At 33.1% G+C, this 15,893-nt stretch overlaps 1 protein-coding gene and 1 pseudogene across 1 annotated transcript in view; one reads left to right on the plus strand and one right to left on the minus strand.

Annotated features, from left to right (window-relative positions):
* Positions 1-15,893, plus strand: part of ADGRA3 (adhesion G protein-coupled receptor A3) — a 175,040-nt gene that overhangs the window by 53,952 nt on the left and 105,195 nt on the right. Inside the window, exons 3-7 of the mRNA XM_044681394.1 lie at positions 4,986-5,057; positions 8,721-8,792; positions 12,234-12,305; positions 14,703-14,863; positions 15,579-15,792. Coding sequence (XP_044537329.1) covers positions 4,986-5,057; positions 8,721-8,792; positions 12,234-12,305; positions 14,703-14,863; positions 15,579-15,792 — 591 coding nt within the window. The remainder of the gene's footprint in view (positions 1-4,985; positions 5,058-8,720; positions 8,793-12,233; positions 12,306-14,702; positions 14,864-15,578; positions 15,793-15,893) is intronic.
* On the minus strand, positions 4,020-4,119 carry LOC123253217 (annotated as a pseudogene).

Genomic DNA, 15,893 nt, shown 5'->3' on the forward strand with positions numbered 1-15,893 from the left:
TCACTCTGCATCAATTCCTGGAGGTCTTTCCAGTTCACATGGAATTCCTCCAGTTCATTATTCCTTTGGGCACAATAGTATTCCATCACCAACAGATACCACAGTTTGTTCAGCCATTCCCTAATCAAAGGACATCCCCTCCTTTTCCAAATTTTTGCCACCACAAAGAGCACAGCCATAAATAATTTTGTACAAGTCTTTTTCCTTATTATCTCTTTGGAGAATAAACCAAGCACTGCTATGGCTGGATCAAAAGGCAGATAGTCTTTTAAATCCCTTTGTGCATAGTTCCAAATTGCCATCCAGAATGTTTGGATCAGTTCACAACTCCACCAACAATGCCTTACTGTCCCAATTTTGCCACATCCCCTCCAACATTCATTACTCTCCCTTTCTTTCATTTTAGCCAATCTGCTAGGTGTGAGGTGATACCTCAGAGTTGTTTTGATTTTCATTTCTCTAAAAAGAGATTTAGAACACTTTAATGTGTTTGTTGATAGTTTTTATTTCTTTTTTCTGAAAATTGCCTATTCATGACCCTTGCCCATTTATCAACTGGGGAATGGCTTTATTTTTTTGTACAATTGGTTTTGCTCCTTATAAATATGAGTAATTAGACCTTTGTCAGAGGTTTTTGTTATCTGAAAGATTTTGATAGAATGTCTCATCATTGTCATTCTCTTCAATGAAATTATTGTTTCTATGATTTGTTCTTTAACTGATCTTGGAGAATCGTATTATTTAATTTCCAATGAAGTTTTCATTTGCCTGTCCATGTACCCTTACTAATTATTTTTGTTGTATTATGATCTGAAAAGGTTGCATTTATTATTTCTGCTCTCTTGCATTTGTTTGCCATGTTTCAATGCCCTAGTACATGGTCAATCTTTGTGAATGTACCATGTGCAGCTGAAAAGAAGGTATATTCCTTTTTGTCCCTATTTGTTTTTCTCCACATATCTATTAACTATAATTGTTCTAGGATTTCATTCACCTCTCTTACCTCTTTCTTATTTATTTTTTGGTTTTGTTTAATCTAGATCTGATAGAGGAAGATTTAGGTCTCTCACTAGTAAAGTTTTACTATCTATTTCTTCCTTGAGCTCTGCCAGTTTCTCCTTTAGGAATTTGGATGCTATACCATTTGGTGCATACATATTGAGTACTGTTATTTCCTCATTGTATATACTGCCTTTTATCAGGATGTAATTACCTTCCCTATCTCTCTTTTTTTTAAAACCCTAATAATCTTTTATATATATCCTTCTATATTAATTTTATTTGTTACAGGGCTAGGCATTGGGGGTTAAGTGACTTGCCCAGGGTCACACAGCTAGGAAGTGTCTGAGGCCAGATTTGAACCTCTTACCTCCTGTCTCTAGGCCTGGCTCTCAATCCACTGAGCCATCCAGCTGCCCCCTTCCCTATCTCTTTTAATCATATCTATTTTTACTTTGGCTTTGTCAGAAATCATGATTGCAACTCCTGCCTTCTTTTTCTCAGTTGAAGCCCAATAGATTTTGCTCCAGCCTTTTATTTTTACTCTATGCCGCATTTGTATTTCTTGTAGACAACATATGGTAGGATTTTAGTTTCTAATCCACTCTACTATTTGCTTCTGTTTTATGGGAGAGTTCATCCCATTCACATTCAGAGTTATAATTATTAGCTGTGTATACCTCAACATTTTGATATCCTCTCCTAGTTCTGCCCCCTTTTCTTGCGTTATTTCCTTTTAAACCAGTGGTTTGTATTAAATTAGCCCCTCTTATCCCCTCCCTTAGTTTACTTCCCTTTCTACCTCCTCCCTTTTTGTTACTTTATTATTTTTTAAGGCTTAATGAATCCCCCCCCCCGCTACTTTTCCTCTCTGTTTTTGAACTCCTCACCCCACTCCCCCCTCTTGGTTTATCCCTTCTGACTTTCTCCTGTAGTAAGATAGAGTTCGGTATCCCAATGGATCTAGCTATTCTTCCCTCTCAGAATTAATTCCGCTGAGAGTAAGGTTTAATTATTTCTTATTAATGCTCTCTTCCTTACCTTCTTATAATAATACTCTGCCCTTCTCATGCCCTCTTTGTGTGGTATAGATTATCTAATTTTTCTTATTCCTTCAAGTTTCTCTTGGCGCCATCTTCTATTCCCCCTCCTCTTTTTTTCCCCATATCATCTTAGACCATTTAGTAGTCCAACCTCTCCCTATGAATAATTCTTCTAATTACTATACTAGTGAATATAATTTTTGAGAATTACACATAACATTTCTCCATGTAGAAATACAAATAATTTGATCTCATTGAAGCCCTTAAAGAAGAAAATTTAAAAGTAAGAGTTTTCTTTCTTTCCCCTCTCTTTCTTATTTACCTTTTCATGTTTCTCTTGATTTTTTCTGGTTGGACATGAAACTTTCCATTTAGTTCTGGTCTCTTCTTTGCAAATACTTGGAAATCTTCTATTTTGTTGAATGCCCATACTTTTCACCTGGAAGTATATATGGAAGTTTCAAAAGTATTTTTTTTTTTGTTCTAGGCTGATAATCCCATGATAGTCATGAGTTTTTCTTGATCATGTAGGCTTTTAGGGGTACATAATGCAGAAAATTACATGCTCAAGACCGTAAACTTCTGTGGGATTGGACAGAGGGGAGGAAGGGAATCTTGCACCAGGATTATTATAAAAGTCTGTGGTTGTACCTAGAGAGAGGATATTAATTACCTGGGTAGTAAGCCCCTTTTGTGGGCTGATTCCTTTTCCTCCCCATAAACCTCCCAATCCACTGTTTTCTCCAAATAGAGTGGTTTTACTCCGCTAGCATCTTACCAAGTCTTTTGTCTGCTCATTAGAGTGATTTTTGGGGTATCAACAACCTCCCCAGAATTCCACTCCATACACCCCTTTGCTTATTTTGCTAAGTAGTTTATATTATTGGGATCAGTTAATCTTTCACTGTTTGATTGAATTCACTTGTGAATCCATAAGACTCTGGATTTTTTTTTAAAGGTAGTTCATTGATGGCTTTTTCAAATTCTTTTTCCAAGATGGGATTATTTAAGTATTCTATTTCTTCTTTTGTTAATGTAGCCAATTTATTTTTTTTGTAAACATTCATCCATTTCACCTAGATTGTCAATTTATTGTCATATTATTGGGCCAAATAGCTCCTAATATTTGCTTTAATTTCCCTTTCCTTGGAGTTGAATTCTCTGTTCTCATTTTTAATACTGGTAATTTGAATCTCTTTTTTCAGTTTTTTTGTAATCAAATTAACCAATGCTCTTTTTTATTTTTTTTTCATAGAACCAACTCCTACACTTATTAGTTCAATAGTTCTTTTACCTTCAATTTTAATTAATTCCTCCTTTGATTTTTAGGATTTTTTCTAAGTTAGTCTTTAATTGGAAATTTAAAATTTATTCTTTTTTAGTTTTTCTTTTTAATTCCATGCCCAATTAATTGATATGCCTTTTCTCTCTTTAATTGCTATAAGCATTCAGGAATATAAATTTCTCTCTAGTAATGCTTTGGCTGTATCTCATAAATTGTGATATGTTTTCTCTCTTCATTGTCATGTTATTAAATGAAATCAGTGATTATTTCTATGATTTGTTCTTTAACCCACCCGTTTTGAAGAATTAGATTAGTTTCCAATTAATTTTCAGTTTGCCTTTCCATAAACCCTTTATTGATTACAGTTTTTATTAAATTATGATCTGAAAAAATTACATTTATTCTGCTTTTCTGCTTTTGGTTGTGAAGTTTTTATGCCCAGGTACATGGTCTGTTTTTGTGTATCTACCATGTACTGCTGAATAGAAGGTATATTTCTTTTTATTCTCATTCAGTTTTCTCCAGATAGCTATTAAATCTAACTTTCCTAAAATTTCATTTACTTCCTTCACTTCTTTTTATTTTCTGGTTAGATTTATCTAATTTTGATAGGAGAAGATTTAGGTCCCACATTAGCATATTTTTGCTGTCTATTTCTTCCTTAAGCTCCTTTAATTTCTCCTTTAAAAGCAAAAAATATCAGATGCTTCATGAATTTGTGTATTATCGTTGCACAGGGGCCATGCTATTTTTCTCTGTTTTCCAACTTTAGTATATGTGCTGTGGAAGCATGCACAAAAATGAGAACTTTTTAAAAGTGGCAGGAAGTCTTTAGTACAATACTCGATATGTAGTAAACATTAGACATGGATGGTAATGTAGAGGAAAAAGAATATAGGCAAAGTTGAAATGTGTTTAAAGGATATGAGGGTTCATGATTTTCACTGGAGCTGAAAGAATTTTTAGAATATTAATGCTTTATATAACTTGTTTAAGATACGAAAGCTGACAATTAAAGAAGTAATACAGGTGGTAGATAGTAAAGATAGTTTGAACCCAGGATCTCTGACAAGTCCAGTTCTCATTCTGCATCATAGTGAGGTATTCAGTGCCTTTCCAAGGACATTTATTGTATAGATAAAATGGTGACTTTGAAGATTTTTAAACAGAATAAATGACATGAGACTAAAACAAGCTTTTAATTGGTTGTGGTAAATGGACTGGAGCAGGAAAAGAAAGCAGTTGGTGGGGTGGAGGGTGGGGGAATTTTGGAAGCTGTTTTAATAATCCAGGGAAAATTGAAGGCTTTACTTGTGATTGTGGTACAATTAGTGTAGAGAAATTTCGAGTTGACATTTTCTGATGATAAAGTGACATGCAACCAGCTTTTGAGTCTATGATTTTTAAAATACATTAAAAAATTAGAAAAACTACGATGCGAACTGTTTCTTTGTGAGTTCATTTGTTAGCTTCCAGGAACATATTTCTTTTCCAGTGTTTTTTTTTTTCTTATGATGACTTAAGACAAAACATGTGTGCCTGCTTCCATATACATAAAGGTATATTTAGAATACTTCAATATATTTGTTAATGGATTAGAAAATATATTTTTGTATACTTTTCACATGCTAATAACTTTTTGTTTTGTTTTATAACAGGGATCTGAGAAATAATCTTATTAGTACTATAGATCCAGGTGCTTTCTGGGGGCTTTCTTCTTTAAAGAGATTGTAAGTATTTGATCTTATGACATTAAATTTGAACTAATTACTGGTTGGAATAGTCATATTAATGTTCCAGTAATTGTTAAAAGAGTAGCCAGTAAGGGTGTTGCTTTTCTTTACCTTAGTGATCTGTGGGTTTAGATTATGTAATATGAACACCTTTGGAAGATTTTCCTTTTGTTTATTTATTTTGCTCAAAACTCACTGATCTGGATGTAATTTTATGAACATTTATTGAGTACTTAAACTGAAATAATTTGTATTACTGGCATATCTGTTTTTTATGTTAATATTTAATATAGACAAATATGTTAAATTTTTTTTGTTTCTGAGATAGGGAGGGAGAGTATCTGTTTTATAGTATTTGTCATCAACTAAAAATTCTCTTTTTAATAAATTGCTTTCTAACTAAATCTTAACTCAATTCCATTATTTGCAGTATTAGTTAACTCACTTTTAGCATTCAGTGTATATTTCTGACTTCTCATTTATTTTGTAGTTTTTATTAATTGCTTAGGGTTGGTAAAATAGACAAAATAGCCTTGGTTGTGATTTATCTGTGTTTATTATGAACTTCATTATTATATACATATATAAGGTTTGTTCAAAAGATTAATACAGAATAGTTTTAATAACATGATGTTAGACATTTTTTTACAGTCAGTTAATTTACATTTTATCAATTGAAGAAAGATAACTTTGCATTTCTTCACATAATGTGAAAATGTTGAAGTACCCTGAGGTAGAGGGGGAAAATGGTTTAGTCCACTATTATTGTAATTTAAACTATGATTGATTCTGTATCCAGCAACTAATTAAAACCCTTTTCTAGTTCTAAAGTTCTTGACTGATATTTGCAGTTATCTCAAGTAGAAATTTGAAACTTTATGTGAAAGTAAAGTGAAGAATTTGTTATCTCATACTTTATCATCCAGAAAACTCCAGAAATTGACAATTTTGTTATCTCTCAATATCTAAATGGACTTAAAATATTTTGAAAGTAGCATAATTAAAACTCAAAGTTAAAATCATCTTTGCTGACTTTTGAGTATTTCAAAACAGAAGGGAAATTTGGAATATTTAGTACAAACATTGTATAGCTAGAATAACAAAAATTTCTAAATTTTTGGAAAGTGTTAAGTGTTTTATAAAAAATATTATCAGAAATATATTAAGAAATAGTGTGGCTTAGTGAATAGAATATTGAACTTGGAGTCAGGAAGATTAGGAAGATCTTTGGTTCATATCTAACCTTTGACTCTAGCTGTGTGAGTGTGAGTAAGTCACTCTACTTTCGGCAACTCAGTGGGATTTATGTACCCAGTGTTGAACTATCATATTATCTTTTTGCTTTGTTTCCCCACAGTGAGGAAATCAAAGATCATATTTCTTGATATGTGGTTGTTTAAAAAAAAGTACAACAGAAAAGTCTAGTTAAAGAAATCATATTTAGATAGTATTAGAAGTAAAAACTGAAATACCTCTAAATAACTTAGGTAGGAGATAAAGTCAGAAGTTGTCAGTTTTTTGACACTTTGGTCAAAACTATAATTTCTTCTAAGTTGATGACACAAAGGCAGAATGTAATAAGCATCAAGAATGTCTCATGAATGGGTCTAAAAACCCTAATGGTATGATTCTGAGGGACTTATAAAAAGAATGCTAGCCACATCTAGAGAAAGAACTATTGGAATAGAAATGTAGCAGAAAACATTTGGGTGTAGGATTTGAGGTTTTGGTCTTATAAGATTATTATAAAAATGAATAATATGGAAATAGGTTTTGAGGGATAATACATGTATAACCCAGTGGAATTGCTTGTCAACTCTGGGAGTGGGGGAGTGAGACAACATGAATCATGTAACCTTGGAAGACTTATGTATAAATTTGTTACTGGAATAAAATAAAGGAAAAAAAGTGCTTTGCACAGTCTTGGCACAAAGTAGATATTTAATTTTAAAGTCGTTAATAGCATTTAATAATTTTTCCTTCTCTAACTTCTTTTCTTTACTGGTCACTTTTTTTCATCACCCTTGATTGACTGGGTCCACTCTCCTACTTCCCCAGCTAAAAGCTCATTATGTCAGGATTTAGATTTCATTGTGTAAGATACTATTAAGAATTTAATCAAGCAGCCATTAAGAACTAAAAATCTAGATGGAGAACCTCTAGATCTCACTATTCCAACTTTATGTTTGAAGTCACATGTTAGCTAGAGAATGAAAGTGTGAGGGGAGGAGGAAGCTAGTTGTTTTCAAGTGTTATTCAGAATGTGGGTTAGTCCTTTTTGGTTCCCATTCCAGATCTGATGCTTGCCACCTGTTTGATTTTTGAGCATGTTACTTCACCTCTAAGTGAATTCATTCCCTAAATTTGGTTAATGATAATAGCACCTCTGTGTGCCTCTGTATTATGTGTGGGTGAAAGTGAAGGGATGGAGGTAGGAAGGTAGGATGGATGGGAGAAAGGAGAGAAGAAGGTAGAGGAAGGGAAAGGAAGGTAGGGGTCCTAGCCCCGGCAGGGGGAAATTGACCAGAGCCTTCAAATGAATGATCAGAGAGCAACTTTAGGGTTTGAATAGCTAGGTTTTATTTTAATTAGAAAGGAAAAGGTCTAGGGAAAATTATGAGGTAGGAGAGAACAGAAAAAGGCACCAAGAGAGACATCAGGGTCTCAGGGTAGAGAGCACTGCTTCCAGGGTGGAGAGAGCTAGTCCGCCTGGGTAGAGAGAAAGCAGAGCTCAGGATGGAGAGCTAGTAGGTCGAGAGAGCCCAGCCAGCCTCCAAGGTGGAGAGAGAGAAAAGGCGCCAAACTTTCCCTTTTATACTTTCCCTGACTCCTCACCCAAAGGAAGTGGGAGTTGTCAGGGGAAGTTGTAGCAGAGAGAGTCCTCGGAGACGTCTTTCAGGGCTTACAACAATTTCAAATGACACATTTACCTGTATTACCATGGAGTGCAGAATAGTTTTGAGAATGTTTCACTGTCCTTAAACTATTACTGCAGTTATTCCTTCATCTCCCATTTATAGAAATGATTATTGACACTCTTGCCTTCTGTCTCCGTGGCTCCAGCAGTGATGTATTCCTTCTCTTCCACCTCTCTGAAGATCAAATTTCTTTCTAGACTGCTCCTGTGTCACCTTCTCTAGGCTTTCCTGAACCCCTGGCTGCTGGTGTGTTCCTTCACCATTTATTCATTGTGTACATATTAGTAGCATACTTTATGCCTACAGAGAGGCAGTTTGATAGAGCAGATAGAGTGTGTCTCCCAGTCAGGAGGACCCCAATTGCTTTGTGACCCTAACTGCATCATTGCACTTCTCAGGGCTCTGACAGCTCTCTAAAACTGTAAGTCGCAGAGAAGGGTCTGACTTGCAGTAGCCGAGGAAATTTCTTCACAGAAATCACAGATCTAATCCCAATCCCTGTCTTTTATATTTATATGTAACATGCTGTCACTCCTGTTTTAATATATGATCCTACCAAAGTGCCTGGGACATAGAAAGTGTTTATGAATTTTTGTTGACTGACTGTCCATACTGAAAATAAAACATACCATATGTCTATGTTTTTTTTCTATAAAAAGGTTTACATTAGCCAGGAAACCTAATTGAAAAACCTTTTGTTGAACACAGTGACATAAATATAACTTTTTTGTATCTTTCTCAGGGATTTGACCAACAACAGAATAGGATGTTTGAATGCAAATATATTTAGAGGACTCACAAATCTTGTTAGATTGTAAGTATACTTTTTATTTCTCTGAAACAAAATATGATGAATTGATATATTGATAAAATTATTAAACATCTGCTATACACTGTGGGTTACAGTGGAAGGTTACAAGGCTATTGTCCTCAAGAAACTGGCAATCTAAAATGTAAATTTCTTCAGGGTGGAGATTGTTTTAACATCTTTTAACTCTAAAATGTAAATTTCTTCAGGGTGGAGATTGTTTTAACATCTTTTAACTTCTGTACTTATATATACATGCTAGCTCTCTCTTGGATAGAATATCAGCCTTTCAAGAGAAGATGGTCTTTCCTACTTTGTCCTTGTCTCTTCAGTATCTGACATAAAATGTGCTTAATAAATACTCATTCCTTAATGGATTTTCACATTTTCTTCAGTTGTGCTTCCTTAATTCATTGAAACAGTACATGAAAGTGTTTTGTCAACTCTAAAAAATTCACAAATCTTAACTCCTATTCCCAATAGTATATCTATACTATTGAATGGTGCAGTTTTTAAAGCTCTGGTCTAGAGTAAGGAAGTCCTGATTTCAAGTATAGACTCAGATACTTACTAGTAGTGTTACCCTGGACAAGTCAATTAACCTCTGTCTGCTTCAGTTTTCTCATCTGTAAAATGAAAATAAAAGCACCTTACATTATGGGGTTGTGGTGATAACATTGTAAAGCATTTAGTGCAGTTCTTGGCACTAAGTAGGTACTTAACAAGCTACCTCCTTCTCTCCTTTCTTTTTCCTTCCATCTTGCCTTTCCATTAAATAAAATTATTATAAAGTAATATTGAATTTGATGAAGTTAGAACCTCCCTTTTATAGTTTAGGAAAGAGTTGCTTTCCTATATAGGTCTACCACATCTTTAGGAAAATTATGTTCTTTTCAACATACATATTTTAAGATAAAATTAGTCATTGGTACTATTTATTGAACAAGAATGTTATAAATATCAATTTTGTTGGACAGTTAATATTTAACTTTATTTGTTGCTTATATATCAGTTGGAAATGATCTCAATGAAGGAGAGACTTTTCCCCCCTAAAGTATGGAATATTTCCTCTCTTAAAGTTAAGAATTTATGTAAGAAAAATGTATTTTCTCATATAGGTAACACTTAGGTAGGAAATGAGTTTTAAGCATCTCCCATTTTAATTTTAGCTTTTAGTTGTTATATGTAGTATTTGATCTATTAAGAACTGAAACAACATTGTGTTGTGTAAAGAATATAGGATTTGGAATTTGAGAGCTAATTCTGGTTCTTTCACATCATATATACTTGGGGTCAGTCAAATCAAATATCTGGTCCTCAGTTTCCTGGTCTGGACAATAAGAGAGTTGGTCAATTAAGGCCATTTCCAACTTAAAAGTCTCAATCTTCTAATTATTGAATCTCTCAAATCCCTTCCAAGAGGACTAACCTGATTTGAAGAATGGTAGGATAAAAACATCTCCTTTAGCTGCCTAACAAAACTAGCAAGTCCTTTATAGTTAGAGGGCCATAATCATATCCTTTCTCCCTATTTCTTTTATTCCCCAGCATATTATGTACTTATAATAGGTTTTCTAGAATTAATAAATGAATGATAAAAAGGTAAAAAAAAATTTAAATTACAATATTCTGAGGCATGTAAGGGTTAAATTAGGAGTTTTGACAAAACAAGAGAGCAGCTTTTAATAATTTTAAGTTTTAATGAGAATATAGTAGAGTTGTAAATTAATATATCCCTTTAAGCCAGAGAAAAGAAAACTTCTAGCAGCTTTTAACAATTAACAATTTAGTTTAATTAAAATAGGGATAGGAAAAGACTATAGTAAAATGAATATAGTAAAGGAGAGAAATATAGGAAAGGTAGAGAAAGAAATTTCCTATTGTCTATACTAGTTATCCTATAACTGCCTATAACAGTCATGGGGAAACTACGGCCTGTGGGCCAAATGTGGCCCCTGAAATGTTCTATCCAGCTGCATGACATTATTCTTAATCTGACGAATATAATGAGTAAGATGCAATACAATGAAACTTTGAAAGAGTTGCCTTAGAAACAGACTGACAGATGAGCATTTCCTTTCCATTGGCCCCGTCTTTAAAAAGTTTGCCCATCACTGACTTATAACTGTCTAAACTGCCTATCACTACCTATAGAAGAAAGTCCAGCTCATCACCCTTTAGCTCAGCTCACCAGGCAGAATAAAGATATATACGTGTGTGTATATATCACCCAACCACCAACTAATCACCAACCCACAGCACCAGCAACCAACCCCCAAGACCAACTCACACCCAGTAGTCAACTTCCCCTCAACTGCCAGCCCTGTCAGCACTTGACCCCTAACTGTCAGCCACTGACTTCTTTTATAACCTTTTCCTACCTTACTTCCTGTCCCTATGGTTCCTCTTTCTTGTCTCTATGGCTTCTCCTTCCTGTCACTGTCAACTATACACCTCTATGGTAAGAGGACATGCAGGTCCCCCATGTAAGGGGTAAAAAGGGGTTTCTTATGCTTCACTTCCAGTGCCTTCCTCTTAGTTTACGTGTCCAGTCATAACAGACGCTTTTCTTAGGACTGCTCAGGAGGCAGTCAGTAAATTTTGATTTGTCACTCACTCTAGCACACATGGGTCACAGACCACCCAACTTGTGAGTTAAGTGGAGATGTTTTCACCTTTGGTGATTAAATCTAAAGATGGACAGGGCAGATTTAATTTCATTATCACATCCATTCAATTAAAAAAGGAATAAAGAATTCCTTTTTATAGGCATATAAAATAATTCAGAGGCAATTGGTTGATACATAGATTATTTGAAAGTATCTCTTCTAAAAAATTAGAGACAGTTTTTATAAAGCTCTGAGGATATTTTAAGTTAGAAATGTAAAGGGACCTAAAAAAGTCATCTAGGCTAGTCATCTGTTTTTTTTTTTTTTTTGTTTGTTTTTTTTTTGTGGTTGTTGTTTTAGTCGTGACTCTTTGTTACCCTATTTGAGATTTTCTTGGCAAAGGTATAGAAGTGGTTTACCTTTTCCTTTTCTAGCTCATTTTACAGGTGAAGAAACTGAGGCAAACAGGATTATATGACTTACCCAGGATCCCACAGCTAGTAAGTGTTTGAGATTAGATTTGAACTCAGGAATATGAATTTTCTCTATAGCCCTGGCACTCTATCTACTGCACCACCTAGGTAACTGAGGCCTTGAGAGTTTGTGTCTTGTTCAAGGTTATATACAGGTAGTAAATTGGAAGAACCTAGCTTAAAATCAGATCATTTGGTTATAAATCCATTTTGCTTTTTGAGCATACCATACTGTTTCTGATAATGTAAGGATTATATAATTTGCAATTTTAAGGTGCTCTTTGGGAATTAAAAGTTCTGTAACAATTGCATGATATTAAGTAAATGTTATTGAAGTGAAATGAAATAAAATTTCTTTCTTGCAGAAATCTTTCAGGAAATTTGTTTTCTTCATTAGCACAAGGAACTTTTGATTACCTTGGTTCCTTAAGGTCTTTGTGAGTAAATTTTGTTTTTTATTATTCATTAAATTAAAATTTTAGAGTGTTCATTCTCTTCAGTTGTGTCTGAGTTTTCTTGGCAAAGATACTAGGCTTTTGCTATTTCCTACACCAGCTCCTTTTATAATTGGGAAAACAAGGAAATAGGGTTAAGTGACTTATCAGCATTACACAGACCTGAGGTCACATTTGAACTGAAGTCTTCCTAATTCTGGTATTATCCAGGTGTAATATTCTATCCATTGTGCCATATAGCTGCCCATTTGTCATGTTGAAATTTTTCATGAGAAAAAACTCAGCCATTTTCTAAACCCATTGTAGAATATTTCTTTCTCATCTACAAATGAAACAAACACTCACCCTATAAATGAGTCCATTATGGAAATAATTTTAAATTGAGAAAAATATTATTTTCCAAATACTGTGTAAACCATTATATTTTTAATCCTCTCTTTTGTTATTACTCACTTTAGCTTTCTTTTAAAAAAAAAAGATGATTATTTTGGTTTTATATACTCTTCTAACAGAAAACTTTAATTTCAAAGTATCAGTTTTTCAAGGATATTTTATGCTTTTGGATTTTAATTTTATTTATTCCAAACTGAATAATCAATTCCAAGAGGTATTTTAGAATGCTTCTTTTTATATAGCTTCAGCATTAGGTTATATTTGTACAGGTGTAACAGTAATTCTCTGGAGCTAGTGTATGACATAATTGAATCGTGTGTGTGTGTGTGTGTGTGTGTGTGTGTGTGTGTGTGTATGTGTGTGTGTGTTTCTTTTTCTCCCCAAAACACAATTAACTTAGACTCAAGCTGGGTAACCTTTTTTTCTTATAGTTTAAAAACAAGTATGAAAACCACAGTTAACAGATTCTACCTCCTTATGAAATCTGCATTACTAAGAATTGTATTAATTTTTTGTTGTATTCAGTATGCACTGATGTTTCTTTTTTTAAAATTTCCCCATCAAACATTTTTAGTCTTTAAAAATATCTTTTAATTTTAGCTTATATAGTAATTTGGTTATTCAAACAGCTTCCTGTCGTCATAGATGGAACATGTAAGAAGTAATATACCTTTTTCCTATAGTGAGTTTCCATAAGGAAATGCTAATAACTGGCTTTTTAGAAAATGATGACCTTGTCTCTGTTGTTCTTATCATAAAGAAAGTATCTTCCTTATGAAATCTCAGCTCTCTAATTTTCTTTCCTGGGAAATGTGAAAGAGGTTAATTTTCCACTTATGCCAGTAATCATTCTTAGGAACTCAGGCAGCATTTATAGATAAATAGAACGGAAAATGGAAGATATTTTGAAAAAACAAAAAAGGAATTTTTTTTAAAGATAATAAATTGACAAAACCCTATTAAATTTATCCCCAAAATGGAATAGAGAAAAAGAGAGCAGCCAAAATAACAGTTGTTCACAACAAAGAGAAAATAAATTCTGAATTTAGGGAATGCTGTGTAGAGCTTAAAAAAAGTTAGAATTTAAAGGAAATAGGGCTTCTCCCCCCCCCCACACACTTATAGAGGGAACCTGTGATTTTGTCGGCATAAAAAACTTTGAGAGAGAAAATTCCCTTGATAGATATAGATCATTAACTATATGATAACTTAACTTCTTAGTACTCTAAGACAACTTAAGAGTAAATGTCTTTCTTATAGTCACAGAGCCAGTATATACTAGAAATTAACTTGAATCTAGGTCTTTTGACTCTGTCACCAGCATGCTGCCTTTTGTATAAATTTAAAAAAATGATGCAACTAAAATTATTCCTTTCAGTTGTCTCTTTTGAGAATAAGAAATTATAGGCCATTAAAGATTTACCCTGAGAAAAGGACACCTGGCTCAGAAGGATTAATGGCTAAATTCTTTCAGACTTCATAAAAATAAATAACATTTTATTATATAGATTATTTATAAATATAGAGAAATATGAAACATTATATAATATCTTTTAGGAATTAAATATATTGCTTTTCTCATTTAATAACACACTAAAAAAATAAAGCAAATTTCTCATGAGCATAGATGTAAACATTTTGAATATTAACTATTACAATAATGATTCATTATGACCAAGTGTAGCATTTATATGAGGCTTGGGAGACTGATTCAATATTAGAAAAACTCAGGCTAATAAAGCAAAAAAGCACCATACTAGGTGCTGGTCTATATAAGTAGAAAGATTGCAACAGTATGGTCAAAATAATTGATAAAGTCTTTAAAGACTTCTGTCTTCAGTCTGCATCTAAATATGCATCTGAAGGACAAGTAGTCAAGCCTTAGGAAGGCCTCTGTGAGAGATAAAGAACAAATAACATTTTCTTGTTAATGTTAAAATAAAATTGGAGAATTTTAAGTAACTGACTTATCTTGCATATTTATAGAGAATTTCAAACTGAATACCTTTTGTGTGATTGTAATATATTATGGATGCATCGATGGGTGAAAGAGAGAAATATCACTGTACGTGAAACCAGATGTGCTTACCCTAAATCACTTCAGGCCCAACCAGTTACCGGTGTTAAGCAGGAGCTATTGACTTGTGGTAAGAAGGAAATAAGATAAATACTTTTAAAGTCTTATCATATTTTGGCTTTCTATCATGTTATTCTGGACATTTTGTTCATTTTTTTGTATCCTGTTTCTCTGCATGAGCTTTTCTAGTAGTACTTAAAAACAACAAAATTCATCCTGCCATCAATTAAAGTTCTTAAACTAGAAATATTCCATAAGCATATTTTTGCCTTTAAGGAGCTTTTCATTCAAATTTTAATCGAGTTGCATTTAAATAGTTTCTTATTTTGTGAAAGCTAATTTAAAATTATAGTGTTATCCAAGGTTTTCTATCAATTAGCTATAATGACTAATGAATAATAATGCAATTTTAAAATAAAACAGATTGCAACTTTCACATCATCTAATTATTCAATTTCTCTATGTATTAATTAAAATGTGGTTGGTAGAACAGTACTGTAGTTCAGTCGAGAGGGAACTTAATGATCTCCTTATATGATTACTTACTCTGGAGTCAACTTTATAGGTGACAACTCAGCATGGAACAAGTTTTTCTTTGAAACCTATTCAACTCTATTTTATATATCATATGAAATGTGTACAGCTTATTTAGCAATGGATTTATGGGTATTCATGTTGGTGTTCTTTTTATAGTTGGATTTTGTTTAGTATTTCTTTAAATTTTATTTTACTTTCTATTTGTAGTACTCTTAGCTTGCTACATTTTCCCTCTCATATGATTCTAGATCCTCCTCTTGAATTACCATCTTTCTACATGACTCCATCTCGTCGTCAGGTTGTATTTGAAGGAGATAGCCTTCCGTTTCAATGCATGGCTTCTTATATTGATCAGGACATGCAGGTGTTATGGTATCAGGATGGAAGGATAGTTGAAACTGATGAATCTCAAGGTATCTTAGTTGAAAAGAACATGATTCACAACTGCTCATTGATTGCAAGGTAAAAATATTAAATCTTATTTTTAGAGATAATTATATTTTAGGCTTATATTGTTGGAATTTCAACTTGTATTTTTATCTTATCTTGATTAAAAATTTAAA

This window comes from Gracilinanus agilis, chromosome 6 (genome assembly GCF_016433145.1).
Source record: "Gracilinanus agilis isolate LMUSP501 chromosome 6, AgileGrace, whole genome shotgun sequence".
Taxonomy (NCBI): Eukaryota; Metazoa; Chordata; class Mammalia; order Didelphimorphia; family Didelphidae; genus Gracilinanus; species Gracilinanus agilis.